The sequence below is a fragment of the Fundulus heteroclitus genome, chromosome 12, assembly GCF_011125445.2.
Source record: "Fundulus heteroclitus isolate FHET01 chromosome 12, MU-UCD_Fhet_4.1, whole genome shotgun sequence".
In the NCBI taxonomy this organism is placed as follows: domain Eukaryota; kingdom Metazoa; phylum Chordata; class Actinopteri; order Cyprinodontiformes; family Fundulidae; genus Fundulus; species Fundulus heteroclitus.
This window is the reverse complement of record NC_046372.1, coordinates 20,368,158-20,395,826: the sequence shown is the minus strand read 5'-3', so window position 1 is coordinate 20,395,826 and position 27,669 is coordinate 20,368,158. Positions and strand designations below refer to the sequence as shown.

General features: G+C 43.4%; 1 protein-coding gene across 3 annotated transcripts in view; it reads left to right on the top strand.

Moving 5' to 3' along the window:
• Positions 1–27,093, top strand: part of adam9 (ADAM metallopeptidase domain 9) — a 47,253-nt gene extending 20,160 nt beyond the window's left edge. The window contains exons 3-24 of one of the 3 annotated variants that reach the window (XM_036144760.1): positions 5,116–5,174; positions 6,990–7,068; positions 8,927–9,003; positions 9,316–9,517; positions 11,395–11,460; positions 11,750–11,821; positions 11,949–12,118; positions 12,944–13,025; positions 14,032–14,165; positions 14,457–14,628; positions 17,297–17,389; positions 17,471–17,575; positions 17,652–17,742; positions 17,827–17,932; positions 18,028–18,211; positions 18,292–18,372; positions 20,457–20,562; positions 20,633–20,780; positions 21,781–21,877; positions 22,311–22,340; positions 24,314–24,372; positions 24,489–27,093. In XM_036144760.1, coding sequence (XP_036000653.1) covers positions 5,116–5,174; positions 6,990–7,068; positions 8,927–9,003; positions 9,316–9,517; positions 11,395–11,460; positions 11,750–11,821; positions 11,949–12,118; positions 12,944–13,025; positions 14,032–14,165; positions 14,457–14,628; positions 17,297–17,389; positions 17,471–17,575; positions 17,652–17,742; positions 17,827–17,932; positions 18,028–18,211; positions 18,292–18,372; positions 20,457–20,562; positions 20,633–20,780; positions 21,781–21,877; positions 22,311–22,340; positions 24,314–24,372; positions 24,489–24,558 — 2,283 coding nt within the window. In that variant the 3' untranslated portion in view covers positions 24,559–27,093. The other 2 variants (XM_036144761.1, XM_036144762.1) reach the window with 2 other exon arrangements.
• The last annotated feature ends 576 nt before the right edge of the window (positions 27,094–27,669 follow it).

Genomic DNA, 27,669 nt, shown 5'->3' with positions numbered 1-27,669 from the left:
GGTTCTCCTCTGTGGCCGGTAACTCAGAGTTCTGGTAACAGTTTGTGCTCCAGTGGCTGATGGGAATCTAAATGCAGATATTGGTCTGTGTGTGTGGAGGGGGGGGGGGGGGGCTTCTGGTAAACCTCAGTTTTTAGACTCCCACCTCCTCCCTGTGTAGCTCAGTCCAGAAAAGGCAACATGTTGTTCTTGGCGTCCTCTCTGGTAAACCTGATGCTGCTGTCCACTGAGGTGATGCGGTTGGTGAATACCTCAACTTCTTTGGTTTGGGGTTTGACCAAAGTGTCGGCCACAGACCAGTGACCTGCTCTCTGCTACAAACCGTCCACACTGGGTGACCGTGGGGAGCCCACGGCATACCGGGGTTTCTGTCGGTAAAAGTTGTCTCTGTGCTTTAAATATGTGGTTTAGAAAGAGAGACGTCCAACTTGTCACAACATGAGTCCTGACGGGTGGAAGGGAGGTGACGTCAAAGGAAACAATGGGTTCCCCTGGTGCCATATACAGTATTTAAGTTAAACAAATAAAGTATGGATATATTAATGCTTGTAGATTGAAAACTGGAAAAAGTGGTTCACATGCATGTCGTATTAAGACAGGCATGTCCAAACTGCGGCCCGGGGGCCATTTGTGGCCCCTTGTGCTTATTCTGGGTGGCCCCTCAACTACATTTCAAGAACGATTTGTTCCACCAGCATAAGTGTCTGATGCAGATGGAAGATTTTAGTTTTTAATTAGGGCAAAATTATTGCAGAAAAGTTAAAATCCTTCAATTGAAAATGTTAAGTATAACCCAAAGTATTCGTCCTTTAATAAACACACCTTTCACATTCTCTTTAATTTCATAGTAACATCTATCCAATGATATTTAATTACTCAAATTTACACTTTGGTGCATTAAACTCTGCGTTGAATTCAATTATTAAAATTGGCTAATTACAGCAAATGTTTTCAAAGAACAACTGACCCAAATACTGTTCTTATATTACTAGACCAAAACAGAGTTAAGTTTATTATTGTTAAACTAAATTATTCAAAATAATTTCCAAACTGGATGAATACAACAAATGAGTAAAACCCTTTTTAAATTTTGGACCTCCTATAATTTACACATTCATTTCCTACAAAAGACTGACTAATTTATTTATTTAAAATGAGCATATTTTGTAGAGCAGGTGAAAAATTAATATGATTGCTTTGGTTTAAAAAAAATCGTGTTCATTTTTTGGCCCTCGAGTTCCAATGAATTGAGAATTTTGGCCCATGTACCGAAAAGTTTGGACACCCCTGTATTAAAACATCCGGTTTGCTCGTTCCTTTTAACTTGATTGAAACACATTGAAAATGCTCCTTATTGTCACAAATGGATTAGGACTCGGTTTGTCTTCTCAGCAAAGTTCAGTAAATCGATGTGGCCCAATTCACTGGGCCCTGCATTCAACAAGTGTGGTTATTAAAAGATGAATAATTAGTGCTGAGCCTATAGTTGTACACAGCATCAGCTAAAATAGACCATGATGCAATGCAGAATGAGCATGCTAGTGCTAGGGTCACTAAGCTAACCCTAGCATGAAACTAGCTAAGTGGACAAAGTGTGTTTCTCACATTGTGCTATAAAGGAATCAGAGCTGACTAAAGATGCTAAAACTGTTGAGTTTAATAAATGTTTTACATCCTATTATATTACAGCTTGTATGTGCTGTATATCAAATTAATGTACAGAATATAGTAAAATGCGGGTCAGCACATGATTTGATGCGGATGTGCTAAAAAGATTTTGTACTCATATATTTGTGAAATTGGTACCAGAGTAAAACTTTACAAGGTCCTCAATATTCCTCCCTTTAACACGGTAGGGCATGGTTGTTTTGGAGGGCTATAAAGTTTAGGAAGCCCTGTTCAAATGTTTGAAATTTCAACTTCAATTGTTCATCCACTATAAGAGATGAAGGGAAGTGATTAAAAGTACTAAAATGATCACAGATAACATGTTATTTTACAAATTTAGGGTTATAATTGTGATTTGTGGAGAACAGTGATGGTGCTCAGATTAATCTGTTTAAATCATAATCTCCAACAAAAAAAAGCAGGACAACCAAAACACATAAATCACATAAAATGAATCTTAATTTGTTTTCCCTCTACGCCGAAATCAAAAACAAAGAGATGGTTTAAAAATGGGAATCAGTGCGACCTAATGTTGCTTCCAGACGTTCAGCTTCTCTCCGTCTGAGGAGCAAACTGGCCGCAGCAGAACTTTGGTTCTGTATTATTCATGAAGCCCATTAAATGCGGGCAGATGGACCCGCGGTGCTGGACACCATCGCCGTGTCTGTGTCTCCACCATCTTCACTTTTTACCGCCTCTCTGGCTGCTTCACACGTCTCAGATTGGACTTTTGTTCGGATGAACTCCAGATGAACCCGGAGAGATAAAGTTCTGCTGCGTTTCATGTGATTCAGTCAGGAAGCTGCAGATTATCAGCCGCTCTGCTGCAGATCTCTGTGGCAGCCGTCCTCCTCCTGGTGGACCTGGAACTGCTGAGGAGGAGGTTCTGTTGGACCAGAACTAGGGTTGGGCATTGAAAAGATTTTCACGATTCCCTTATCGATTCTGTGAAACGATTTGATTCCGTATCGATTTTCTTTTCGATTCCAATTTGGGGGAAAAAAGGAGAACAAACAGTTTGATGATGAGCATCAACTTTGTTTACTTAACTATCACACGACCTTACAAACTAACAAGGTCAAGATGTCCATAGCAAATGTGCAACTGGATTAGCATTTATATTTGTTTAAATAAAAAAAAGGAATATAAGAACAAACTTAAATACAGTAGATGAGTTGTTTTAGAATACAAGAAAATGTAAGTTTGTTGTGACAGTTGCTTATTAATCTCCCTTTAGATAACCTCTAACGGAGAAGGCATCCGTTTAATGAAAAAGCATTACTGTATAGGGCTGGACGATATAGAAAAAAAGCTTATCGATAAAAAAATATGCATATTTATCGATATCGATAATTATTGAAAATATTTAAAACCATATTTTTTGTGCAGCTCTGCCTGGACATTTTATGATATTGCTAAATGATTTAATTTTAATAAAGAACACAAACACAGAATTCCAATTAAATCGTTATTTAACCAACTTTTTTAACCGTAACAGAATTTTTTTAAAGAAAAATAACTTAAGAGACCTGAGTTATGTTATTAAATACTGACAAAGAATAAAATAAAGTGACCAGTAAAATGACCAAAATAAATATACTAATACAATTGTAGAGCTGAGCGGCTTACGTGATGAAACAAGTTGGTCGCGTTACCAGACTTTGTTTTTACCTGTTCCTTGCAAGTTTTACAAATCACTGGTTTATTTCTGTCAGACTGGCGAACTAGTAAAACCCCGTTTTGGGACCGTTTCCTCCGCCGCTCCTTGCTGCGACATATTCACGTGCTCTGTGTTGTGGTTTGAAAGGGCGGCGCTTTGTGACGGCGTGCCTGAGTCCGCGATTACGATTGGTCGAGAGAAAGTAGTGACTGTAGCATCAACTGATATGATAGGCTAAGAGGAAGGAAGGAAAACTGTATCGAAGTTTTATCGACCCTATTTTTTCCCATCGCGCCACACGTCTGTCAATCGATATATATTGTTATTGAATTATCGTCCAGCCCTATTACTGTACAATTTTGGGAAATAAACTCATCTCCCCCTGATTTAAATAAACAAGCGTCACCTTTCTCTCGCTCCCTGAATACGGGGCAACTTCATATCATGTTTCCTTACATCCACTGCAATAGCTAGAATCCTGTAAGAATTCCAGCTACCAGTAGTTCTAATTAAACATGCTACCAATGAAGGGCTGGATTAACGATAAAGGCACACTCCCTTAATAACCCCAAAGAGAGGTAGGAAATTAGTTTATTTCCAGAGATGGCATATGATTTACTAGGAACCTTACCTGACTCCGCCAGATAGATTTGCTCCGCATATCCATCTGGAAACCTTCCGTTGAAGTAATTTTGGGAAGGGGCGAAAATACTGGTTAGCTGATTGGCCTATGTTGGTGATAGACGGGCCAAATGAACCAATCAGATTCGTCGTCACTCTGTTACGAGCGACGACGAAAACACAACCACAAGCCAAGCTACTCTTGCTGCTGCAGGTAAAGGCTCATTAGCTCAGCAAAGAAATACTCTGTAATTCCGATAAAACTTGCTCGATAGCCACGCTAACGCTAGTTTCATCGGCTGAAGCCGCCATGTTGTTTAGACTGAACTGACGCGCTTCTCGTTGCGTCACACCTCAACCTGCCTCAAAGCCAACGCTGATTGGACGTTCGTTTGGTGAACGGCTCCAAATTTTCTTTAACGGAGAGTAGCCAGACTGATCTGCGAGTGAAACCTTGAAAGCTCGCGAGATCAGGATGGTCTCACGAGGCTAACTAGGAACCAGCCAGTGATGTAAAACTAGCTACTTACCACCAGAGCTGCCTTCCATGCTGGTCGTAACTTTAGCTTCTGTCCGGTAAGAATCAAAAACACGGCATTCGTTAAAATGTATGTTGTGTGCGCAGGTGTTTCTGCCTGTTGGATCTATTTCCTCCCACGGATATAATAGCTATTTTGCAATGATTGCCATAAAAGCGCCTCGTTGCCATCTTTCTCTTCCTTAAAATGAAGCCAAACTTTCAACCGCTTCCCCCGATGGGGCGCCATTTGTTTTGTTTTGCTTTAAGCCTGGTCAGGCCGTACTTGCTTACTGAAGGCCGTGTGCGTAACTTGCTACCGCCATGCTGCTCAGAGCCGGAGCATGACGGAATCGAAAAGAGAATCGTTAAGCGAGCTCCCAAACGGTTACATGGAATTGGAACACGAGGAACCGGTTCTGAACAGGAACCGGTATTCGATTCCCATCCCTAACCAGAACCTCCTCCTCCTCCTCTGACCATCAGCCCTTTAGTTCTGGGCTCGACCCGTTTTTCCCCCAGTCACACCTGTTAGTCCCTGTTTCTTTTCTCAACGCTGTTCAGGTGTTCAGGTGTTCAGGTGTTCAGGTGTTGAGGACAGCAGCTGCAGGATTGTGGGTAATTGGTGTGTTTGTTTGTTCTTCTGCAGGTTTCCTTCATCGTTCCTGTGGATGGAGACGATCTCCTGGTTCACCTGGAGAGAAATGAGTGAGTTTGATTGGTTGTCTGTGGCTCCTCCCCCTGCAGCTCAGGTGATGAAGAGCTGTCGCGTTGCTCCAGAGGAGGTCCGACTGAACATCAGTGGGTTGTTCTGACCCAGAGTTCTGGGTTCTGTTCCAACAGAACCAGATCTGCGTTGGTTCTGGGTGAAGAAGACCCGTTTATCCAGGCGTGGTAGAGGTTTACAGTTCCAGCTGTCAGCTCAGGTTTCACTGAAGCCGGGCCCAAGAGCTCAGACAGCGGTTCTGGTTCTGGAGCAGCAGCGTCTCTGCAGTCCTAGGAAAACGCTTCGTCTCTCATCCAAAAGGCTTCCTCGGTTCTGAACCTTCTGGATGAAAAGTCCGAACGTCTTCAACAACTAGAGAAGAGGTCCGGTTGCGTCATCATGATCTCTGATTGGGTCAAACAGCCCATTTAGAACCTCCAGAACCTCAGAAACGAGTGTCTTTATTCTGCAGAGAACACTTCAGGTTCTGATTTAATTTAATCCCAGACGGGTAACAGAACCAGAACCTGAGCTCTCAGGATCTCCACGCTGCCAAAGTGGAACAGAACTCCCAGATTGTCCCGTCTGGATCACTTGCAGCAACATCTCTGATACGAGCTCCTCAATCAGTGTTCTGAGGTTCTGATCCGGTTCTGACGTCACTTTGTTTGGCCCTGAAGATGCGATAGAAGAGCCGCTCTGGGCCCGCTCCTTCAGTTTTATCCTGCAGATACGAAGCGCCGCCGCAGATAAAGTCCCGCGTGTTTCCACCAGAACCAGGCCGTCAGAACCCGGTTATCGGGAGACGGGAGATAAAGCTTCTGCGCTTCTTCTCCGAGTTTATCTCCAGTTTTAGTTTCTCCAGAGTGACTCAGCAGCAAAGACCCGGTTCTGACCCGCTCTGAGACGATCCTCCTCACTTCTCCCCCAGAAGGAACATCTCAGAGTGGATCCATCCAGGTTCTGCTGATCCTCACACAGAACCTAGTTCCTGGAACTGAGCTATATAATACACTGGAGTGCTGATTTTGGTGAAAAACTGAAGTCACTGGCCGCCATCTTGCTACTCCCTACTCTCACAGAATCCCATAGGATTTAGTTGCAACAACAAGCAGTTTTCTGGCTGTGTGAAAACGTTTCACAGGTAATTCTACAGTCAGTGGATTTACTAACACTATCAACTACTAGGAAATTAGGTGCTGAAATATTTTACATGTTATTCATATTAAATATGTATATATAAGTATGTGTACATGTATATATGTATATATATGTATACACATATGTAAATATATGTTTTTGTATATTGTTATTTATATATTTATAAATGTTAAATATATATATTTAAATTAATAAAATGCTAAATATTTCAGCACATGACTTTCTCAGTACTTGATAGTTTTAGAACATAGCATAAAAGTATATGACATTTGACATTTTAAAAGTCTTAAGCCCCCCCTGAACATGAGAAAATCCTCGTTATTCGATGCTGTAGCGCACATATTCCCTAGTTACTGGGGGAAAATAGGGAGTACCAATATGGCGGCTGGTGGCGTCAAAGCGACTCGTTCTAACAGCGGGCGATTAGCACTCCAGTGTATAATAGAGATCAGTGGTTCCTGGTTCTGCTGAGACCAAAATTCAAACGTGGGTCTTCTTCTTCATCACCTGAGCTGGTGTTTGGTTCTGCTGAGTCCGGTCCAGGGTCAGACAGAACCTCCCGACCGGAGAACCTCTGGACCAGAACTTTCTGCTGGTGTCACCATGTTCACACGGTGCTGATCCGATCCCGTCTAACCAGCTGCTGTCGGTTCTAGGCTGCTGCTGCCGGCAGACTTCACCGTCTTCACCTACCGGCCCGACGGAACCCTGCTCACATCCAGACCACCTGTGCAGGTAACCCGCCCATGTGACCTCACACCTGAGCCAGGTGAGCTTCGTAGAACAGGTGAAGACGATCCCGACTTCAGAACCACTGTGATGTAGAGCCGACCCGATCACGCTTCATCAGAACCTTTCTCCTTAATTAATTAAACATGTTCTGGTTTAAACAGAACCTCAGACAGAACTTTGCACATTGCAAAAAGAGAACTAGAAATAAGTAAAATTTTCTTGAAATGAATGTATTTGTCCTTGATTTGAGCAGGTAAATAAGATTATTTGCAAATGGAATTAGTATTTTTACCCCTAAAATAAGATAATTGAGATGAGTTGTTCCTATTTTAAGTTCAAAAATCTTATTCCATTGGCAAATAATCTTATTTACCTGCTCAAATTAAGGAAAAAATCTCTCATTTCAAGAAATAATTTCTTATTTTGAGTTCTATTTTTTGCAGTGTGCTCTTAAATAAACATAGATGCAGAAAATCTGTTAAAATTTTGTTGGAAGAACAAAGTTCTGCTTAGCGGAGCGGCCCAGATTCCTCCAGAACTCGACCAGTGAACAGAACCGGAGACGTGCTGCGTTGGTGCTGACCCGCTGCGCTGCTCAGGTTCTGCTCAGGGTTCTGCAGGAGCCGGAGACAAACATCCTGCTCTCTCCTCTCCTCTCAATCTTTCCTCCGTCAGAAGATCCGGGCTGGACCAGAATCCTGATTCCTGTTAACAATCTGGTTCTGTTGAGGCTAAGAAACCACTTTCATCCACAAGCACAAGGTGAAGGGGCTGGAACCAAGACCCAGAAGGTTCTGTACAGGGTTACGTTCTGGATGCATGAAGCGCTGGTGGAGGAAAAGCTGGACGAGGTTCTGGTGTGACGATGAGCCGCCGCTGACAGGATCCTGCGCGTGTCACTTCCTGTCAGCGGATGCATCATCTGCTGACTCAGCTGCTCCTCACCAGCTGCAGCGCCGCTGATTGGGCCTGCAGGAAATCTAACTCTCAACTTTAAAGCAACTCTGGTGATGAAGCAGCAGGATCCAGTCTGCTAAGGGGCCAAAGGACAGCCACCGCGGGGCCACTTTTGGCCCCCGGGCCTCTTTGACCACCAGGAGATGAGGAGCGGGAGTCTTCCTGACGAAGAGGAAGTGAAAGACGGAGGCGCAGATAGAGGGAGCGCTTCATGATGTCTGGTGGGACGCCACTGAGCTATATAATACACTGGAGTCACTGGCGGCCATCTTGCTACTCCCTACTCTCACAGAATCCCATAGGATTTGGTTGCAACAACAAGCAGTTTTCTGGCTGTGTGAAAACGTTTCACAGGTAATTCTACAGTCAGTGGATGTACTAACACTATCAACTACTAGGAAATATTCATATTAAATATATATATGTGTATATATAAGTATGTATATATGCATCTATGTATACATATATGTATATATATGTTTTTGTATATTGTTATTTATATATTTATAAATGTTAAATATATATATTTAAATGAATAAAATGCTAAATATTTCAGCACATGACTTTCTCAGTTCTTGATAGTTTTAGAACATAACATAAAAGTATATGACATTTGACATTTTAAAAGTCTTAAGCCCCCCCTGAACATGAGAAAATCCTCGTTATTCGATGCTGTAGCGCACATATTCCCTAGTTATTGGGGGGAAATAGGGAGTACCAATATGGCGGCTGGTGGCTTCAAAGCGACTCGTTCTAACAGCGGGCGATTAGCACTCCAGTGTATAATATAGCTCAGTGTGGGACGCTGGTCCATCTGTCGGCGCCTCAGATGACGTTCTCTGTGAGGAACGTCTCGTCGGCGCCCCCTGCTGGAATGACGCAGCGTCCTCTGTGTGTGTTTCAGGACCACTGCCACTATCGGGGCTTCGTTCAGGACGTGGAGGGTTCTGCCGTGGCGATGAGCATCTGCGGCGGCCTCAGGTACCTCAGACCTGCCCTCTGCATCACTTTTTCAGGAGACACTGAAGGTTTTAGCAGACGATGCCAACCTGAAACGGGTCAGAACAGACGGGCTTTCATCTGTAGTCCCTCATAAACATAAACTATATGAAACATATTTCAGATGTGTGTCTGTGGCCCACAGGGTGACCCAGTGAGGGTCTTTATTCTCTGTGGCAGTATTCACAGATCTAAACATGTTTTTATTTCCTCTAAAGCAGTTTTTAGTCACTAATCACCGTTTTCTGTTTTGTTTCTCTGATTTTAACCCTTCGCTGCCTCCTCGTTTCTCAGAGGAGTGTTGCATCTGACTAACGACAGCTACGGCATCGAGCCGCTAAACTCTGCCCCCGAGCAGCACCTGCTGTACCGCCTACAGGATGTGACATCACAGCCCCGGGGATGTGGAACGCCTCACCATGCGCACGAGCACGGCAACGCTACGGAGCATGCTCAGTACGACCCAGAACAGATCCACCCCAGGCGGCACAGCAGGGTGAGTTCAGGAGAGCAGGCGAGGGTTTGAATCCCAGGCCGCGGAGAAGATCTCGTCATTATAGCAGCCACTTTGTTTATTTTTTACAAAAACTGAACAGGGAATAGAACAAAGAACACACATAAAGCCAAGGCATACCTTATTAAAATACATTTATTAAGCACAAAATACATACATATGCAAATCAAATAAAACCTGAAGAATATTCAAATACTTTTCTCCTATAGGTGTTTATAGCTGGGTTTTTTATGTACTTTAAGAAATGGTGTATATATTTTTATTTCCCTAACCACGACTGGGAAACATTTTTGCTATTAACAAAAACAAAAAACAATGTATTTTTATGTATTTGTGTTGTTTAATTTTTTAGAATATGCAATATTGACGCAAATACAAAGATATACAAAAAGAACCCCCCCTCGAAAAGATACAAAAGAATAAAAAAGTAAGTAAAACTAAATATTGCCTACCGGAAGTTATTCTGTTTGCAAATGCGCAAATGAGCTGATGGAACGGATCGTGCGACCGGTAACGGATCGGGTAGTGACAAGCCTCGACCGCCTGGCTAGCCATGCTAGCTGTTAGCGCAGCAGGAACGGACATCTCCAAAACGTTGGAGAACTTCAGCTAATAAGTAGATTTTTAAGTTTTGCACAGCTACATTATCACCTAAAGCAGGGGTGACAAACATACGGCCCGCGGGCCGGTTCCGGCCCACTGAACAATTTAGTCCGGCCCGGTGGCTAAATGCATTATCATTATTCAAATTTTTTATTTTATTTTTTTTCCCCAGTGTCCTGTCTGAAAATGTGGCAGTAAGAATTTTTATCTTATTGCCAAAAAGAGCTCATCAGATTTGACTTTCACAAGTGCAGCAGTACTGCTTTTGCCATAGTGCTCCGCTTGATTTATGAATGTGAATAGTTTTATTATGATTCATGCGGGGAAAATCTCAAATGATATGGACACTACAATGGGAAAGTAGGAGAGGAAAGGAAAAACAAGAAGAAAAAAAAGGTGAAAGAAAAAAGAAGATAAAAGGAAGAGAATGATAAAACAATTTTTGATAAAAACATGTACTTCGTTTAATTGAAAATCTGCAGTCCCTATATTGTCCACAAGGGGCGCTGTGTTTTAATCAGCAGATGGAAGCACTGAGCTTCAGTGAAAATTGATTTTAAATCATTTCTTAATTTTTATCTGTTTGATGTATTTTGTCATGCAGGACAGTGTTTTTAAGTTCCAAAAAATGTGAATAAATGTTTTTCAACATTGTACAATCACTGTGATCAGTTCTTATGCATAATGCACAAGTAAATGTTTACCTGAGTAAAAGTATTGTTGAGATTGCACATACTTTTCTTAAAAACTCTGAGGTTATTCATAATATATTGTGTAAAAGTGAAATTCATTTAATATAAAAATCAACAACAAGTCCACTTTTATTAGTTCTATTTAATCTTGCAATGAGTTTACTCGTGTGGCCCTCTTGAGATCAGATTAAGCTGTATGCGGCGCCTAAACCAAAATGAGTTTGACACCCCTGCTCTAAAGCATCATCCAAGTTCATTTGGAGTCACAGAAAGAGTGGCATATCAAGCTTTAATCCAAGTTGCTGCTTCCATCCTGGTCCCACTCCAGATAAGGACCTTTTATCCAGGGAAGTCAGATTATTCGGGTAAAATTGTTTCAAGACTCACACAGTCCCTGCAATGGAGGAGAGTCTAAGGAGACACTAGAAAACCATAAATGATCTTTTCTTGTTGTTTCAGCTGCTGTTCATCGATTCAACAGGGAAAATATGTCTAGTTGTTAAAACATGGACGCCTTCATCCGCCTTCAGGTGTTAATCAGTAACCAGGATTTTTGTTTTCCAGGTAAAGAGAGCTGTTCTCCATAAGACTCATTATGTGGAGCTGCTGCTGGTGGTCGACAACGACAGAGTGAGACACACAATATGTCTTTCTATGTTTACGAGGACTTTGCATTGATTTCCATTCACCTCTCACTCTTTACCTTCATCCTAACCAGTACCAGTACCAGTACTTACCTAGTAACTTATTTCAGACACTAACCTAGTTTTGGTCCATGTTGCATTGGGAGGAAACATCTCACCAATGCAACATGTCGAAAGTGAGGTCCACACAGCTATAGCTACACCTGTCCACACACACCTGTCAGCCCCGCCTCCCTCACAGCCTCGGTGCTGATTGGACGTCTCTTCTTCTGCAGTACAAACACAAGAACGGGAACGAGACGGCCGTCAGAGAGGAGATGGTCCACCTGGCTAACTTCGTAGACAGTGTAAGGACACACACCTTTAACGACATTACAGCTTTGAACATCTTTGAAATGAGACCCGTGGTTTACCAGAACCAAGCTGTTCTGAGATGTTCTGAGCAGCTTCTCAGGGGCTCCTGTCTCTGTGCAGATCTACATGCAGCTGAACGTCCGGGTGGTCCTGGTCGGCCTGGAGATCTGGACCAAGCAGAACATGATCAACACGGACGGCGGCGCCGGAGAGGTGCTGAGCCGCTTCACTCAGTGGAGGGAGAAGGAGCTGGTCCCTCGGCGGCGCCACGACTCGGCTCAGCTCATCCTGTGAGTCTGTGAGGAAGATGGAGAGGGGGAGGAGGATGATGGAGAGGGGGAGGAGGATGGAGAGGATGATGATTGTGATGAAGATGGAGAGGGGTAGGAGGATGGAGAGGATGATGATTGTAATGACGATGGAGAGGGGGAGGAGGATGGACAGGATGATGATTGTGATGACGATGGAGAGGGGGAGGAGGATGATGAGAGGATGATGATTGTGAAGAAGATGGAGAGGGGGAGGAGGATGATGGAGAGGATGATGATTGTGAAGAAGATGGAGAGGGGGAGGAGGAAGATGGAGAGGGGGAGGAGGATGGAGAGGATGATGATTGCGATGAAGATGGAGAGGGGGAGGAGGATGGAGAGGATGATGAAGCTTGAGAGGAGGAGGAGGATGAAGATGGAGAGGGGGGTGATTGTGATGATGATGATGGAGAGGAGGGGGAGGATGAAGATGGAGAGGATGATGATTGTGATGAAGATGGAGAGGGGGAGGAGGATGGAGAGGATGATGATTGTGATGACGATGGAGAGGGGGAGGAGGATGGAGAGGATGATGATTGTGATGACGATGGAGAGGGGGAGGAGGATGGAGAGGATGATGATTGTGATGAAGATGGAGAGGGGGAGGAGGATGGAGAGGATGATGAAGCTTAGGAGGAGGAGGAGGATGAAGATGGAGAGGGGGATGATTGTGATGAAGATGATGATGATGGAGAGGAGGAGGAGGATGAAGATGGAGAGGATGATGATTGTGATGACGATGGAGAGGATGTTGGTGATGAAGATGAGAGGATGATGATGGTGATCTGGGTCTTGTTGACGTTGCAGGATGAAGAGCTTTGGCGTAACGGCAGGAATGGCGTACGTCTCCACCGTCTGCTCCAGGAGTCACGGAGGAGGAATCAATGCGGTAAGGCTGCACACAGAGATAACCGGACCTACTGAACCGGTACCTTACTGAACCGGACCTACTGAACCGGTACCTTACTGAACCGGACCTACTGAACCAGACCTACTGAACTAGTACCTTACTGAACCGGTACCTTACTGAACCGGACCTACTGAACTAGTACCCTACTGAACCGGTACCTTACTGAACCGGTACCTACTGAACCAGTACCTACTGAACTGGTACCTTACTGAACCGGACCTACTGAACTGGACCTTACTGAACCGGTACCTACTGAACTGGTACCTTACTGAACCGGACCTACTGAACCGGTACCTTACTGAACCGGTACCTACTGAACTGGTACCTTACTGAACCGGTACTTTACTGAAGGGTGACCTACTGAACCGGTACATTACTGAACCGGTTCCTTACTGAACCGGACCTACTGAACCAGACCTACTGAACTGGACCTACTGAACCGGTACCTTACTGAACCGGACCTACTGAACCGGACCTACTGAACCGGACCTTACTGAACCGGACCTACTGAACTGGACCTACTGAAACAGACCTACTAAACCGGACCTTACTGAACCGGACCTACTGAACCGGACCTACTGAAACAGACCTACTGAACCGGACCTTACTGAATCGGACCTACTGAACCGGTACATGACTGAACCGGACCTTACTGAACCGATACCTACTGAACCGGACCTTACTGAACTGGTACCTTACTGAACCAGTACCTTACTGAACCGGTACCATACTGAACTGGTACCATACTGAACTGGTACCTTACTGAACCGATACCTACTGAACCGGACCTTACTGAACTGATACCTACTGAACCGAACCTTACTGAACCAGACCTACTGAACCGATACCTACTGAACCGGACCTTACTGAACGGGTACCTACTGAACTGGTACCTTACTGAACCGGTACCTTACTGAACCGGACCTACTGAACCGGACCTTACTGCGTACAGCCCCAGGTTCATTCTCTCTGCTCTCCTCCTCAGTTCCTCAACAACAACGTTCCCTTGTTCGCCTCCATCGTGGCTCATGAGCTCGGACACAACCTCGGGATGAACCACGACGACGGCCGCTCCTGCACCTGCCCCACCGCCGCCTGCATCATGCACTCCGGCGCCACGTAGGACGCTCACCGGAAAACTCCCGATCCGGTCCTCATTCCTCTCCGTCATCCAGACCTTCCTGTAATCTCCTGAATCCGTCCGGAGCGAAAGTTCTCCAGACTCTCTGAAGGCCGTTTAGAGACCTTGGCTTCAGTCTAGACGTCTGAGTGTCCGTAGTAGGACCATTTAGGAGATTAACGGAAAGCCTGGAATTGAAAAACACAGAAATGAGAGCTGGGTCGGACCATTTGGACAGAACCACCCCGCAGCGCTCAGCGCGTTCATTACTCTCATGTTTGGTTCTGCAGAGGATCGAAAAACTTCAGCAGCTGCAGCGCCGACGACTTTGAGAAGATGATCCTGTCGACAGGAGGGACGTGTCTGCTGAACGTGCCTCGGCCCGACGAGGCCTACAGCGCCCCCTACTGTGGGAACCGGCTGGTGGACGTCGGGGAGGAGTGCGACTGTGGATCAGAGAAGGTTTGGAGTCTTCTTCTGCTTTTCTCAGTGTGGGAAATACGCCCCCTGGTGGTGCTGTGAGGAAATGTTTCACTGCAGACGGAGTCAGTTCCAGACTTTAGATCAGCTAGTGAGTCTGGACTGATAAGACGGGCCAGGTGTGTTTCTGAGCTCTTTGTTTAACAGTTTCTCTATAAATGTGAAAGAAATGGATTTAATGTTTTTAAGCAACAATAATGAAAGGTGTTGTTGGCTTTGTATGAATATAAATCTAAAGTAGAAGCGTAACCGTGGCGTTCTGGACGTCCATCATCTGTTAGCGTCCAGCAGCTGTCACTTTTACCGTTTTCTCTTTTAATGCATTAAACTGTAAAATGTACAACGTTTATATGTGTTCCTGTATAACATATACAAATGGTTTCTAACAACTAGGGCGTTTCAACTTTAACTAAAATATTAACAATAATATAAACAGCTTTTAGCTCGACTCGTACCTGCAGTCAGCTTTTAACTGGCTATGAACGTCATATGGCAAAAATAATATCAAAACTTCAGTTACAGACATGCTTTAATCAGAATCAGACATACTTTAATAATCCCATAGGGAAATTACTTTTGTTACACGCTCCAGATAAGCAAAATGGAGCGATGTAACTGCAGCATGCTGCTTTCGCACATGCGCACCATATTTAGTTACATTACATAGTTACATTAAAGGCATACTATGCAACATTTTTCAGTTAATTAATGTGTTCCATACCGTTTTGGATGATTAAATGAGTCATTTCAGGTCGAACAAAAGGTTTTCTCGGCCGCCCTGGTGGTCTGTGGGGGAAATACCATACTTGCAATGCGGTACCGCGCATGTGACGTCACCGTCTCAAGAGCAACGCCCCTTTTGCCGCTTAGGTAGGGCATACAGGAGAGAACGCACGGATAACCCAGCTATTACAAGCGCAACAGAAACAGCGATCTGACCGACTTTACAGCCATTAAACTTTCCCAAGACGATGTCCCAGGCGCACGGATTACTGGTCGCACTGTCGAAGAACACACCAACCTTCAGCTCAAACGATGGCTTGAGGTTCGAGGGCTTAAAAAAACTGGAAAACTGGCCGAGTTGATGAATGGTAAGCTTTGTTTTTTTTTCCTGCGCGGCGATCAAGGCAGCGTCGGCCGTTTTTTTTTTGTTGTTGTTTGCAATCACCGTCCAGGAATGGGTATATGTTTAATGTTTGTCTCATTTGAAATGTTTTTGAGTAAGCTATCATGGTAGCAGGCTATCAAGTTAGCGCCTGCTACCATGATAGCCTATATGCTATCATGGTAGCAGGCGCTACTTTATTAACATGTCGGCCACCAAAATACTCTTACCTTGACTTGATGTCGCTGGAATTGGGTCAGGATGTTCTTCGGTTGTGCCCTTTCCTCCGACAAAATGCTTGCTACATATGTACTTGAATTTGGTAACTTTTTCCGGGTTGAACTGTTGTGTAGGCCGACCGCACCGGTGAACCCAGCGCACACATTTCTCCTTGGCAGTCTTGAAGAAAACATCCTTCATATGCGGCCGATCAGCATACCTCGAGTCGCTGTTGCACGTTCCATAGCAACAATGTTTAAAAACCATGGTCTTAGATTTGGAAAAAGCAGTCGTTTCAACGAGTAAAACCAAGGCTAACGCACGTCTCTTTTACAGCGAAACAGCGGCGGACTATGCAAGCTTGCCCTACTGCGTACCACGTGATGTCACGTCATCGTGACGTTACGTTTCTAAAAATAGCTCGCTCGCAGTACGCAATTGCAGGAGCCCTCGGCCCGCACCCACAGGCTCAGAAGTCTGGTGCATCGTGAGAGTCGGTCTTGCTTTACGGCGAGAACTGCCACACGCCCCCGATGAAAGGCATGCTCGTTGCTAGCGCAGTGGCGATATTTGTGCAGTTATCATGGCAGAACCAGCGAGAAAACAGCGAAAGCCCATGTCTGAGCAGGCAAGAAAGAGGAAAAGGGCTCTGGACAAAGAGAGGAGTCGTACACGGGTGAACATCGGGCAAGCTTTTTCAGAATGGCGAGAGCTAAAAGAAAAAGAAGGCTGCAAGGCTGACGCAGACCTCGTGTTTCTGCTGATGCGATTGTAAGTAACATTGGAATGGTTTCTCTCTCTCTGTGTGCATGGTCATACCTTCACTGTGTTAGTCATTGTTTGTACTGCCGTTTTTTCCACTTTTCGTTGCGTTCGCCTGTCTGCTAAGATCAAAACAACCGCGCCTGGCTTGACGGAGAAACCAGAACAGCTGAGCATCTTTATGACGGTGCACTTTTACTTTCGCCCTCTGGGGGGAGCCTCGCTGGAAAATCAACCCCGGTTGCATAGTATACCTTTAAGTTTTGTACTTTTTTAGAGGTTTATTAATAGGCAAGGCAACGCAAATTTATTTATATAGCACAATTCAGTACAGAGACAATGCAAAGTGTTTTACATGATTAAAATAAAGGAAAATAAAACAGAATAAAAGCAAGTAGGGATAGTGTAGAAACAAAAAAGAACATTTGAAAACAGTAAAACATTAATAGTATTCATCATAGCACTGACTGCAGGTACAAACCAGACAGCAGGGGGCGCTGTTGTCACCTTTAGAAGGTATCGTCTGGACATAAAGGCGAAGGCTGACCCAGTGTATGTGTTCAGGAGTGTGAGGAGGACCCATGCTGTGAATACCGGACGTGCAAACTGAGGCCAGGAGCTCAGTGTGCGTACGGAGAGTGCTGCTCCGGCTGTCAGGTAACCCCAGCGGCCAATGGGAGCCCTGCTTTCTGGATCAGACTGCAGAGCCACAGTGAGTCCGGGTGTGTCTGTGTTCAGTTCCTGCCAGGGGGAACGGTGTGCCGCGCCAGGAAGGACGAGTGTGACCTACCGGAGTACTGCAACGGCTCCACCTCCTTCTGCCAGAGTGACGTCTTCGTCCAGGTGAGACCCGGCTTACCTGCAGGCGGCCCGGCTTCCTCATGGGGGCGGCGCTGAACGCTACGTCGCTCTGTTTCAGAACGGGCACCCCTGCAGGAAGCGGCAGGCCTACTGTTACAACGGGAGGTGCCAGCACCACGACGGACAGTGCCGGGCCCTGTTCGGATCCAGTAGGTTCCTCCTCTCTGTGCTCGAGCTCACGGCCTGATCCGTCCAGGACGTTCTGATCTCCTCTGGTTCTCCCTCGGCTGCAGAGGCCACCGCCGCCCCCGACATGTGCTTCAAGGACGTGAACAGCAAAGGAGATCGCTTCGGCAACTGTGGATACCAACACTACGGCTACAAGAAGTGTGAGAGCAGGTAGCTGCGCCGCTAATAAAGGTCGACCCCGGTTCTGAGCGGGCATTTTAAGGTGTGCCCCACGGCCTCCTGGGTAAACGACTGTGTCTGAACAGGAACGCGCTGTGCGGGAAGCTGCAGTGCCTGAACGTCGAGGAGGGGACGGTGTTCGGCATCCTGCCCGCCATCATCACCACGCCCATCAGCGGCGGCAGGTGTTTCGGAGTCGACTTCATGCTGGGCTCGGACGTCCCCGACCCGGGAATGGTGAACGAAGGAACCAAGTGTGGAGAGAATAAGGTGAGGGGAGAACGGGGGCGGGGGGTGGGGGTGGGGGGGGTAATGAAGACAACCTGACGAAACTTTTGTTCTTTCCTCAGGTGTGCATGAACTTTGAGTGTCGCGACGTCAACGTCCTGAGCTACGACTGTGACGTGGAGAATAAGTGCCATGGACACGGGGTATTTACCCAGTAACAGAGTAATCTGATTACTTCTTCGTTTCAGTAACGTTTATTTATAACACACTGTTCAGTTAACCTGACCCTAGCCAGATTGATATCGCTCCGCCTAGCTTCACTCACATCCATCTGGGACATCTCCCATAGAGAGTGATTTCTTCAACCAGTTTTATTGTCCAGCCAATCAGGACTCAGGGCTGGAGTTTCATAGATGTGACGTAGTGGAGAAGCGACCGTGACCTGAGACTGTTTTGATAGCAATGGCGGCTCGTTGAGGAAGCAAGCGTTAACATTGATGCTGCTATTTCTTCCGTGTTGTCCAATCTACCTAATATTGTTTCATTAAAATAACATCAGAGAACGGCTCTGAAGGCTGTTGTTGGAGGAAACCATGTTTTCGCCCTTCTCCCGACCGGATTTGGCAAGTTTTGTTTTCCGGGGCGCGTCTGCTGCAGACGCGGACGCGCCCCGGAGCGGTTAGCGGTTAGCAGTTAGCGTGAACCATATTAGGAGGCCTTTAGTCCTCGACCGGCCCGGGATCGACTCCGACCCGCGGCGCCTTGCCGCCTGTCTTCCCCCCTCTTCCTGTCAGCTCACTGTCAATAAAACGCCACTAGAGCCGTAAACGCATAAAAAAAAAAAAAAAAAGGTTGTTTTTTTTCCTGCCTCGCTCTCACAGCATCACGGGTTAGCTTCGGTGTGAGTGGTTGAAATAGCACGTCGATAAAGATGACAGACAAGTGGCTTATCCAATCATATGCAAGAATTTTTGATAAGGCCCAGCCTTCAATAAAGGCAATTCCTATGGAAAGGTCCCAGATGGATGTGAGTGGAGCTAGGCGGAGCGACATGCGTCTGGCTAGAGTCAGGTTAGTGTTCAGTAGCAGGACGATGAAAAACATCACAGAGGAATACGCTGTACTGTTTTATTTGTCTTTTATCTCCTTGTAATTATTCAGCGCTTTACAAATAAAGTTATTATTGTTATTATTATCATTACTAAGTCAATTCTGGACTAGGCTTCTTTAGTTTCACTGGAACAAACTTCATCACTAACCGTCAAAGCTTAATTGATTCTATTCATAATTAACAAACACACAAAAAGCATAAAATCACAGTATTTGATTGTTTTTTTATTCATAATAAGAAATAAACTAGGTAAAAATCCTCCGGGGTTTCTGGTGTAAAGTAGTTTTGTCAACTTTTCTAAAGCTACAAGTAGAATAACTTCTTTTAGTAACGCCGTTACCTACGATACAACGTTAACGCGTTACTACAACTCGATCAATTAAAGCAACTTCTCTCAAGAGAAAACTGCTGGGATGAAGGCTGGATGCTGATTGGCTGAGGAGGCTTAAGGTGGGCGGGTCTTCACCTTGCCGACACCAGGAGACTCCATGATGCAGGAGAGCCTCACAGATTCAGAGGCAGCGTTTGGAAACTGGAAGCTTAGGTTTATTTTATTTTAGGTTATTTTATTTAAGTGAACAGAGTTAGATGTTAGTGTGGAGTAGCAGAAGGAGGCAAAGCTTTACTGTCATTATCTCAACAATAACGGAATCTATTCTACCTGCTGCTGCCTGGAATGCTAAATTATTTAAATGTTTTATTTTTGTTTTAGAACTCGAAAAGCATTATTTCTATTTTTACACCATTTCGTAGCCCATTACTGTGAAACAATAACGACGTTTCCCAAAGATCTTTTTTTTATATATTATAATTATCATTATTATTATTATTATTATTATAAACATTGATCGTAATATTAATCATATCTACATTAATATATTGGATTGATAGCTGTCTTGACCCACCACACACGCTAAATTGTTGTAAATTATTGAACAATGTTTTCAGATATTTAGTCCGTTGAAGTAATTATAATATTTATCATTAAAGTTAGATTTAATGTTTTGGAGATCCTAAAAGTGTAACTGCATCGTTGTTTGCCCGGTAACTCGTTACTCTGACAGTAGCTGGTTAACTGAGTTAGTGGGAGCAGTAACTAGTAACGCGCCCACACACCTGAGACGTGGCGGGTCACATGACCAGCGTCTGACCCCAGCGTCTCTGTCTGCCTCTCAGGTGTGTAACAGTAACAGGAACTGCCACTGCGACGACGGCTGGGCGGCGCCGTCCTGCGAGCTCTCAGGCTACGGAGGCAGCGTGGACAGCGGACCCACCTGGAACGGTACTCTGACGCCGCACACCTGAGCAACCGTGTCCCCGCCCCCCTACTGACGACTGTGTGTCGTCCACAGATAAGGACACGTCTCTGAGGGACGGCATGCTGATCTTCTTCTTCCTCGTTCTTCCTCTGCTCGCTCTGGGAGCGTTTATTTTCCTGCGCCGCAACGAGCTGCTGCGACGACTCGGACTGAGCCGCAGGAAGAGGTCCCAGGCGTACCAGTGAGTACAAACCCACTGATCTCTGTAATAAACTGGAGTGCTAATCGCCCGCTGTTAGAACGAGTCGCTTTGAAGCCACCAGCCGCCATATTGGTACTCCCTATTTCACCCCAGTAACTAGGGAATATGTGCGCTACAGCATCGAATAACGAGGATTTTCTCATGTTCAGGGGGGACTTAAAACTTTTAAAATGTCAAATGCCAAATACTTTTATGTTATGTTCTAAAACTATCAAGTACTGAGAAAGTCATGTGCTGAAATATTTTGCATTTTATTCATTTAAATATATATATATATATAACATTTATAAATATATAAATAACAATATACAAAAACATATATTTACATATATGTATACATATATATACATATATACATATACACATACTTATACACACACACACACACACATATATATATATATATATATATATATATATATATATATATATATATATATATATATATATATAATATGAATAACATGTAAAATATTTCAGCACCTAATTTCCTAGTAGTTAATAGTGTTAGTACATCCACTGTCTGTAGAATTACCTATGAAACGTTTTCACACAGCCAGAAAACTGCTTGTTGTTACAACCAAGGGAGTAACAAGATGGCGGCCAGTGACTTCAGTTTTTCGGCAAAATCAGCACTCCAGTGTATTATATAGCTCAGTGGTACAAACCCACGGCCACGCGCCTTGTCACAGGAAGCCCCGCCCACACCAACATGTTGACCTCGTTTTACCGTGAGACGTGGCTGCAGCACATGGGAACTGGTGACTCTGCGCTTTCTTAGTCAGACAGCAAGCAGTGACTTTATTAATACTGAGGGGAAATTAGCTGTAACTCAGTCTGTGATGCTGATGCTGCAGCAGGCAGCGTCTCCTGTGGCGCTCTGTGTCACAGCAGCTCTGTCTTTTTTGCACGGCGGTGTCATGAAGAGCTTGTGTGCGCCAAGCTGCAGTGTTGCAACTTTTCTCCTAATGGTGTGCAGGGCTGACGGAGCAGCTTCGACCAATCCCAGCAGAGCTCCGCCTCCCAGAGCGCAGCCCCCACCTGTTGGCAACGCGAACGGCATCGTCAGAGACGGGGTGAGTTTGGCAGACTGCTGTTTCTGCTTTGACGACATTACACAGAAAAATAAACCGCTAACGTGATGAAGGTGTCTTTGATGCTGCTGATCAGGGAGCTGATGATGATGATGATGATGATGATGGTGGGAACTTGGTAAGCTCAGGGTGCCTTAGTTTAGTTGGTTTGAAGACAACTTTATCCTTTTTAGTGTTTTTTTGTATTCTTGAGAATTAGATCCTTTTAGTGATTTATTTATAATGAACTAATCAGCTGATCAATTAAACTGCAGAGCAATAATCATTTACTAACATAAATCCACCTTTAGTTGTTTAATCACTGCTGCAAATTAATTTAAAGCTGATTGGCTGATTAGTCAGTGGATGTGAATCCTTGTTTTAATCCAACCTGATTAAAATCGACTAACAGTCTGAATTTTCTCCACATGTGAAGACGCACGCTCAGCTGCTGCCGCCACAGAAGGTAGTGACCCACTGCTATACTAACTAGTACTATAGTAATACTACTATACTAATACTGCTATACTAACTAGTACTATAGTAATACTGCTACAGTAATACTGCTACACTAATATTGCTACAGTAATACTGCTACACTAATATTGCTACAGTAATACTACTACAGTAATACTACTACAGTATTACTACTACAGTAATACTGCTATACTAATACTGCTACAATAATACTACTACAGTATTACTACTACAGTAATACTGCTATACTAATACTATTACAGTAATAGTACAATACTAATATTGCTACAGTAATACCGCTATACTAATACTACTACAGTAATACCGCTATACTAATACTGCTACAGTAATACTGCTATACTAATACTACTACAGTAATAGTACTATACTAATATTGCTACAGTAATACCGCTATACTAATACTACTACAGTAATACTACAATACTAATACTACAGTAATACTACTACAGTAACACTGCTATACTAATACTACTACAGTAATACTTCTATACTAATACTTCTATACTAATACTGCTACGGTAATAGTACTACACTAATACTACTTTACTAATACTGCTACAGTAATACTACTATACTAATACTGCTACAGTAATACTGCTACAGTAATAGTACTATACTAATATTGCTACAGTAATACCGCTATACTAATACTACTACAGTAATACTACTATAGTAATACTACTAAAGTAACACTGCTATACTAATACTACTACAGTAATACTACTACACTAATATTTCTATACTAATACTGCTATACTAATACTACTATACTAATACTGCTACAGTAATACTGCTACAGTAATACTACTACAGTAATACTGTTACAGTATTACTACTATACTAATACTGCTACAGTATTACTACTATACTAATACTGCTACAGTATTATTACTATACTAATACTACTATACTAATACTGCTACAGTAATACTGCTACAGTAATAGTACTACACTAATACTACTTTACTAATACTGCTACAGTTATACTACTACAGTAACACTGCTACAATAATACTGCTACACTAATACTGCTACAGTAATACTGCTACACTAATACTACTATACTAATACTCCTACAGTAATAATACTACTACACTAACAACTGTCTTGATGCTGGGGATTCATTTTGTCCTCAAACATTTACTTTCTGACATCTTGACTCCCTGTATTACTGAACATAAGATAAATTTAGTTAGACTGAAGGAGACGGTTTACACCAGGGATGTCAAACTCATTTTCATATGGGGCCACTTTGGCATCATGAAGTCTTTAAAAGTGCCGGTTGCTCCTGTATAGATGATTCTTTTGATTTCATAATTTCATTCCAGTTCACATAAAGATGTATGAACTTTTACAGTAACATAAAAGTACCACCTTAGGCCCAGTTGATACAGTTTATCTGCAAAAACTCTATAAGGGGGTGAGTTACACTTTAAACTCATCATTCTGCATCACTTCTTCTCTTTCTGGACATGTCTGGGTTGTTTTAATATCTTGTGGGAAAACTGACATCTAGTGGCAGGATGCTGTTGCTACAGTTAAAAAAATCAACATTTGCTACAGGAGGCTCAGTTTTAGCCACTTTATACACTAAATATAATATATGCCTCTTAAATGGAATTTAGCCAGACTTAATTACATAAAGCCAACAAACACAATGGAAGAACTAATTCAACAAAACATATTTTATAGTGTTTATATTAATGTTTTCTCTTTACATTTACATATTTAGTTATTTTGTGTTTTTCTGCCTTTTTGCTTAGCTGGATACATCCCCAGTTGTTATTTTTCACTGGCTTTATTTGGTTTTTATCTGATTTTAGAGTCAACTGATGAAATAAATGAGCAACAACATATTTTAATTTGTTTATTTACTCTTGTTTGGGAGCAGCTTTGCATGGATCAGGTCGTGTTTTAATATTTTATTTCCTGTGTTTTCAGTTGGTGGAGACCAACAGGACAGCTTTGTCCTTCACTGCAAGGCCGCCTCCTCCTCCTCTGTAAGAACATCTACCTGGCCTGTAGATACCTGTAACGATCAGGAGACACAGAGCTCACTGATGAGGCATTTCAGTGAGGAAAAAGTTGACATATTTGCTCTCTTTGTCTTCTTCAGAAAACCGAAACCTTCTGCTGCATCTCAGCCTCTGGTGCCTCAAAGACCCGCACCTGCTCCACCTGTTTAACCCATTAAGGTGCTTCCCTCTCCCCACCCACCCTCTTCCTCCTGAGCCGCTCACCTGAGCTGGTTCACTAGCAACATCCAGGGAAGGATCTGTGAGCGGAGATGGTGACCAGCCAACCTGGAGGTGTGTGTCAGAACTGGACTCAGACGGGACTAAGAGACGCAGCGGCACTGAACTGAAGCAGCTGCTCCTTTTTTTATTTCTCCTTACCTATTAGGTGACTTCAGCTGTAACCAAACCAGCCAATCAGATCTCAAAGTAATAATCCTGCTAAAGTGAATACACACAGTTCGTGATCCTGCAGTGAAAATGACCTCATAACATATTTACATCAGTTTTTATTGGCTGTGGAGATGACGCTCTGTTTGAATGGCTCACTCACTCATTATACTGCGTCCATCATATTGAAGTAGCAGATAGGATTTTACACTTTAAATACTACTGAAGTATTTACCTGTGTTCCCAGTATTCCCAGTTACACCCTAGCAGGAAACACTGGACTACCTCTGAGGTGCTGGTCAACAGTGTTTTGCTGTTTTTCACTTAAAATGCAATAAAATCACACCTTATGCCTTCATAAAATGTACTTTAAGTTTTGTGACACAGATTTGATTGTGCCATATCTACCCACGAAAACACGGCTTGCCATTGTTACCATATCACAACCTTTAATAAACAAAACATATTAACATTACCCATAGAGATGTCATACCTAAAAACTGGATTTCTAGCCTTTTAGGCTGTGAAATAAAAAAACTAGGACTTTGTTGGAACTTGTCTCACATCTTAAATTGCAATTTATAATATAGAGTGGATGTGGCTATTGTTAAATTTAAACAGCATAATTCTTAAGTATTGTTTTTTACTTTTTCCTAATATTCTCTCAAATCCTTATATTACTATATTTAGTTGTGTTAGCAGGAAATGCTAATGTTAGCACGCTACCTTAACATGCTCCTTTAAATCCATGTCTAACAGTGTCTAACAAACTGTATTTAAAAATTTAAAACCAAGGCTTTAAATACTGTTTGAGTTTTTTATAGATATTACTAAAAATGTATAATCTATTAGCTCTGCTAAGCTTCCAAATCTTGTCTGAAATAAATTAGCTGCCGTTTGTGGACGTTAGTGTTAGCATGCTAACATTAGTATTAGCATGTACTGACCAAGCAGCAGTGAATTAAACTTAATGACTAAAGTTTCAGCAAATGTTTCAGCACTTGTATCGATATGTATTATTAACAATAATGACTCATTGTTAAATCAATTAATAATTTTTAAAATCTTATCAGGAAATCTAAAATGTTTGTGCATTTAGTGGTAACATGATATATTTAGCAGAAGCATCTTCTACTTTGGCAGCAGTGCATTAAGACCTGTTGACATATATTTTACATATTTCTCAGAATTTTTCGCTATCTGTCAAATTAGTCTTAAAATCTCACTGCTTGGTTGAGGACGTGAGCATTAAGTGATAGCATGCTAATGTTAGCATTAATGTGGCAAGCTCTGCTGAAGCTGCGATGTGTTACTGCTGAAATCAATGGTCATAAATAGTTTTTAGCATCAACAAGCTGATGTTAAGCCAGACTAGTGCCAGAAACAACAAAAACAACAGAACTTGTAATCAATCTATTAAACCGGCTACTGTGCGCCAGTCAGAAAATCACAATAATATCTGTGGACGTTAGCATCAGCTTTCAGGTATTAGCATATGCGAGCTCCATTCAGATGGCAGTTTACTATTGTGCTTTATGGTGTATTTTCAGATAACACATGAAACTGTTTAGTGCGCTAATCAGTGGATAAAACATTACCGTTAATCCAGATGTTGTCCATTGAGACGGCTTTGCTTAGTTTGGTTTTAGCTCCGCTGACTGGTCACCTTTCTGCTCTGCTTCATTTGTTTCTTACATCCAAAAATAGCATTCCAGGAGTATTTGATCCATTCACATCATGAAGATAAATGTAAAGTGTTAGAAGCCAAAGCAAACTTTAGAAATCCTGGAAATGCTCAAAGGCTTGTTTCCATCACCATGTGACGGGTAAAGAAGCTAGTTTGTGTTGTGTGTCAGTAGGTGGCGCTGCAGGCTACAGTACACAATCTTCCTGGTTTAAATAACGTGGAACACGTTTGACAATAAAAGGAACGTGTTTTTCTAATCACATTTACTTCATGTCCGAAAAATGAGGTTAACCTGTAAAGTCGCTCTGATTGGCTGGTTTGTGGTTACAGGAGGCGGAGCCTTCACCTGGTGTCTTTGATCCTTCTGCTTTCTAATAAAAGAGGTGGCGATGTACTGGACTGCACCTCTGCTCAGCACTGTCATAGGAATGTATCGCACCCTCAAAGCGGCCGTGTGGAGGTGCGTCTGGGTCCCCCCCCACTTCCCACCCCCCACCCAGCACCACCCGGCTTACTCAGTCCTCTCCCAGTATGCAACAGGGCTCCTGTGACTCCTAGTTTTACACGTGTGGTACGTGGCGTCTGCGCCGGGACTTTGTGTTTTATGTGGTTTCGTCGTAAAAAAAAAAGGAATCCTCTCCGGAACACTTCAGACCACTTGGATGAGAAGATCTCTTTCAAACCAGGGATTTTTACTCCACCAGTGAAGCAAAGGTTTCTGCTTCTGGCAGCTGGTGAGCAGCACTGCAATGACTCAACCTGGATCTGCACTGTCAGGGAGGAGGACGTCATATTTTCCCCCGCTTCTCTTTGCACACACACCGGATGAATCCACTGCTAGGGCTGACTTTGTGCCAATTCAATGCCAAAACACGGCAGGACGAGACCTGCAGATAACAGTCGGCGATTCACTAAAGCAAATCTCATGCTGAGGCTCAGGGGCGTTTGGGTTTTAGCCCAAAATTGTTAAATTTTCATGAGGCAGAGGCCTCGTTTATAGGTCATTTAAAATTAAACTGTTGTAGGACATGTGGTTCCAGGTCTCTGCCTTGTTTTGATTCAATGTAAATTATTGTGAATCAAACAACAAAAGTTTTAATTTGTTTGTTTTAATTTTTAGCAAAGGCGGACTTACCATAGTGGGAACGTAGACAACCACCTCCCCCCGACCAGGGAGGGACCATGCATTATTTATGTATGTTTGA